At 58.9% G+C, this 4,037-nt stretch overlaps 1 protein-coding gene across 1 annotated transcript; it reads right to left on the bottom strand.

Annotated features, from left to right (window-relative positions):
• Positions 1-772: 772 nt before the first annotated feature.
• Positions 773-2,179, bottom strand: LOC148222951 (early activation antigen CD69-like; the record flags this gene model as incomplete). Its single annotated transcript, XM_088168635.1, has 3 exons — positions 773-1,636; positions 1,727-1,827; positions 2,009-2,179. Coding segments are annotated over 3 exons (387 nt in total), but the record flags the coding sequence as incomplete, so codon positions are not given.
• Positions 2,180-4,037: the final 1,858 nt, after the last annotated feature.

Here is a 4,037-nt window from a genome sequence, read left to right as displayed (position 1 = left end):
AGCGCTGGCGGGGGCGGGCGTGCGGCGGGGCTCGGAGTCTGCCGGCCTGGGCACTGCAGGCACAGAAATGAATCCCAATTCTCGGCCATATCCAGCACCTGCTATTCCTCCCCTATTCGCCTGGATGGATTTGACAATACTTACTTTCTTCACACTAAATTCTAAAGCTTTTACTTTTTAAGGCACTTAAAATACGTTCTTGCTTACTTAAACTTACTGTCAGGATCCGCTGTTAATACAGGAGAGATTCGTGATGGTTCATTTTTGATCTCAAAGGTGCAAAGGACAACAACGGGACAAGTCAGTTTCCTCAAAGCAGAAATGTATTTTTATTGAGCACCAACAACTCAGTTTTGCAATAGAGGGAGAGTTAAAGGAAACAAATTAGAGAGAGAGAAAGGGGGGAATAGGGAACAGCTACCGACAGATGAGACAGATGCCCTCATGGTCTGGTCCAATAGACTCGTGGCCTCGTGTTCCCAGCCAATAGACACGGCTGCTGTGGGGAGATCTCAAAGGCTTCTCCACAGGGTCGCTTTCTTATGGTCCTTTTCCAAAGTGAGTGGCATCTGGCCAAGAGGTGGGCAGATTTATGGGCCACTGTGAGGTATTCCAATACAGAAAATGCAGGTGTAGGCGTAGCACTGCTCAAAGGCATTGTACTGGAGCAGCACGGCAAGCACAGCACACCAGCAAACAGTCCCTTGGCCAGCATCCACCTCGGCCAGGCCAGAACTCCTGTCCCGAAGTAGGTGGGGGATCCTTAGCATAGCCTCTATCCTCGTGACGGTTGTGAGGTATGTGAGGGTAAATCCGGACCTACTCTTACACTCACCTAAAACTTAAACTTAGAACACTATTTCATGTATGAATGCCTTAATGCACTTGAATCCATTCAAAGATATTCATTCAATCCCTGCACTCTGATCTATCTCTGAAGGCTTCAGTCAGAGAGGCCTCTGTTTCACACACTCTCACACTGAAGGATGGGGGTTACGGACACATCATGTCACTGATTCTCCCTCAGGGAGACAAATCCTTGTCCTGCACCTTCCTGGGCTTTCCTCCCACAGCAGACCAGTAAGATCCTTCATAAAAGATGGACACACAGACAGACAGAGCGACAGTCCTTCACAGTCAGGTGGCAGATTGCACAAGTGGGATTCCTCCTCAGCACGTCACCTTTTCTTCTTCCTCTTCCAAGTACACTCCAAAAGTCTCATCTTCAGGCCATTTAGAGATAATTTCCAAGGGCCCAGGGCTATTTGGATTTCCCATTCGAGCTTGTTGTGCAATGAGGGCAATCCCATCACTCCAGCTAGCATGGCCGGCAGGATGGATTGCAGAGACTTTTCCTTGGAACAGCCAGCCCAGCGCTGGTAGTGGGGATGAACAGGCACTGAGGTGATCCTGAGAGCAAGTGCAAGGCACAGGGTGCAGCTGAGAAAGGACAGCCCTGTACTGAATTAAGAGCTGAAGCAGGGACTGCCCAGGGTGGAGAAAGTCCCTTCCCACCCCCTGTTACAGGGCACCTAGGGCCTTGCTGCACAGATACGGCTGCGGATTGGAGCACATCACACTCCTGAATTTATCGTCAGCCAGGAACACACACTCGGAATTGCCAAGGACAGGAACCCTGCAGGGAGGAGCAGAGACAGCGCTGGATGCCAGGGGAACACGTTGTGCCCCTGTCCCCCCATGCCCTGCCCGGCTCCCCGGCACTCACGAGGAGCTGAAGCTGCTGCCGTCCTCCCACTGCAGCTGCTCGCCCCGTCTGCGCAGCCCGAGCCAGTAATCGCCGTTCCCGCGGAGGCGGAAGAACAAATCCTGCCAAGGAGAGAGCAGTGGGAGCTGCCCCGGCCCCTCGTGGGGACACGGCCCCGGGGCTCCTTCCCTGCAAGGCCCCGGCACAGGGCTGCAGCCCCAGCACCACCAGCACCCAGCCCGGACCACGAGCACCCCCAGGCTCCCCTCAGACACCCCACAGCGCCCGCAGACCCTCACTCACCATTTCCTCCTCCTTGAGAATGGCCAGCGACGCCCCGAGCTCGGAGCACCGCTCTTGACTCTGCTCCCAGCTTCTGGAATCCCTTGACAAGTAGTAGCACACTCCATTGTATCCAACCCAGCCAGGGGGACAGCCCAGAAACAACGGCGGAGTCGCAGGTGGAACTGGAAGTTGTGGTGCTGCAGGGGGAAGAGGAGAAGGTGTGAGGATTGCCCTATGCAGGGAGCAGGGACCCCGCTCTGCCCCGAGGGGCTGGGCCCAGGCTGCTGCCCCTCCCTTACCTGACTGCACAGCCAAGGCCACCGCCAACGCCAGCACCAGCACAAGGAGCACAATCAGCGCCGAGGTGAGCACGGGATGGCAGCTGAACCACTCGCCTGCAGCAGGAAAGAGCTGCTGGCTGCCACAACCACAGCCCGCCCTCCAAGCTGCTCCCCCAATGCCCGGCGAGCACAGGAGGGACCTCTCAGCCTCTTTGCTCCTCCCTCCCTCCCTCAGCTGGCAGCCAGAGAGCCAAGAGCCTGGACACGGGCAGGGACACAGCTGTGGGGACAGCCAGGGACACCGCGCTGGGGACAGGCTGCAGCAGGAGAGCTGCACACGCTTGGGGGCAGCTGCGGCTGCCGCTTCCAGCCACTGCTGGCGCCGAGCGGAGCACGAGGCCTCTTCCACACATCGGGAAACAGCCACACACCTGCCAGCCCTGGCCTTGACAGATGACACTGTCCCCTCCCTAGAGGCCACAGGCCTGGCTCTGCACTCACCCGGCAATCTCCTGAGGATGTTTCTGTGTACATGGCCGGGTGCTGATGTGCACTTGGGATCCAGGGGCTCCCTCACACTGCCATCCCTGCTGCAGAGTCCATTCTCTACATCTTCACTCACTGCACACTCACAAGTGGCATTCCCCTGCTTATAACAAGCGGCTTCTTGCGCCCCTGACAAGTGTGTCAGCCCGGCTGCTGGTCCCTCCTGGAGATGCAGCAGCTCCTTCACAGGCCCATGAATGGAGCAGAATTCACTCTGCTCCAGCTCACAGCCGGAATCTCTCTGCTTGGAACAATCAGCCCTGTGCTCCCGACACATCAGGAGTGCTACAAAAGCCTTTTGGAGATCGGCCTCGGGAACAGCTGTACACCCAAGCGGATGGCCCATTGAAAGGGATGTAATGACAGGTCACGGCTGTTCCCGGCTCTGCGGCACACCCAGGCTCAGGAAGGCGCTGCCAGCTCAGTCCCGCGCTGTCCCCGCTGCCCGGACCTGCGGAGAAAAGCGCAGCCTGCTGAGCGCTCCAGGTCCATCCAGCCGCTCCAGCAGGATGCGGCGCTTTCTGCCTCCACTCGGCGCCTGCAGTGCTTTGGGCTGAGGCTCGTTCAAGTTCATCCCGTGCCACCCCTGAGCCGGGCAGGGACACCTCCCGCCTGAGCAGCGGCGCCGAGCCCGGGGCGCCACGGCCGGAAACTCTGCCGGGCACGGAGCAGCCACCTCCGAGCTACCGAGAGACACCGGCATGAGCCATCGCTGCTGCGGCACCGGCTCGTCCCCAGGGATCCGCGGCAAGGACGAGACCGCGGGCAGCCGCTCCCTCCGCCGTCTCAGGGCACGGGGCACACGGGGGAAGCCGGCCCAAGGAACTCGCCAGAACCGCCCCGTTCCCCTCAGCGCGGCCCCTCCGGCCGCAGCGAGCCCCGGGCTGGGGCACAGCCGAGAGCGGCTCTTACCTGTGCTGGAGCCGCTCCGAGCTCCGGGGATCGCTGCCCAACACCGCCGCTTCTCTCCCGGCTAGACCCACGTAGCGCGGCCGCCAGAGTTTAAAGCCGAGCTGGGCGGGGCGAGACTTTTTGCCCATTGGAACATTCGGCGTGTGAGTAAGTAGTCGAGGCAGAGCAATGCTTTAGGAGGAAGTCCATTATGTGTACTTACCGTAAGTGACTGAAGGATTTCGGCGGTAGCAGCATTTTACCAGGCGAATGATAGGGGCAAAGAACAGCGCAAGCTGGCGGGCTTCCAGCGACCTGAGATTCGTCCG

Source organism: Sturnus vulgaris, chromosome 8 (assembly GCF_052056855.1).
Source record: "Sturnus vulgaris isolate bStuVul1 chromosome 8, bStuVul1.hap1, whole genome shotgun sequence".
Classification (NCBI taxonomy): domain Eukaryota; kingdom Metazoa; phylum Chordata; class Aves; order Passeriformes; family Sturnidae; genus Sturnus; species Sturnus vulgaris.
The sequence above is the reverse complement of the archived record's forward strand: the minus strand, read 5'-3'. Positions and strand labels throughout refer to the sequence as shown.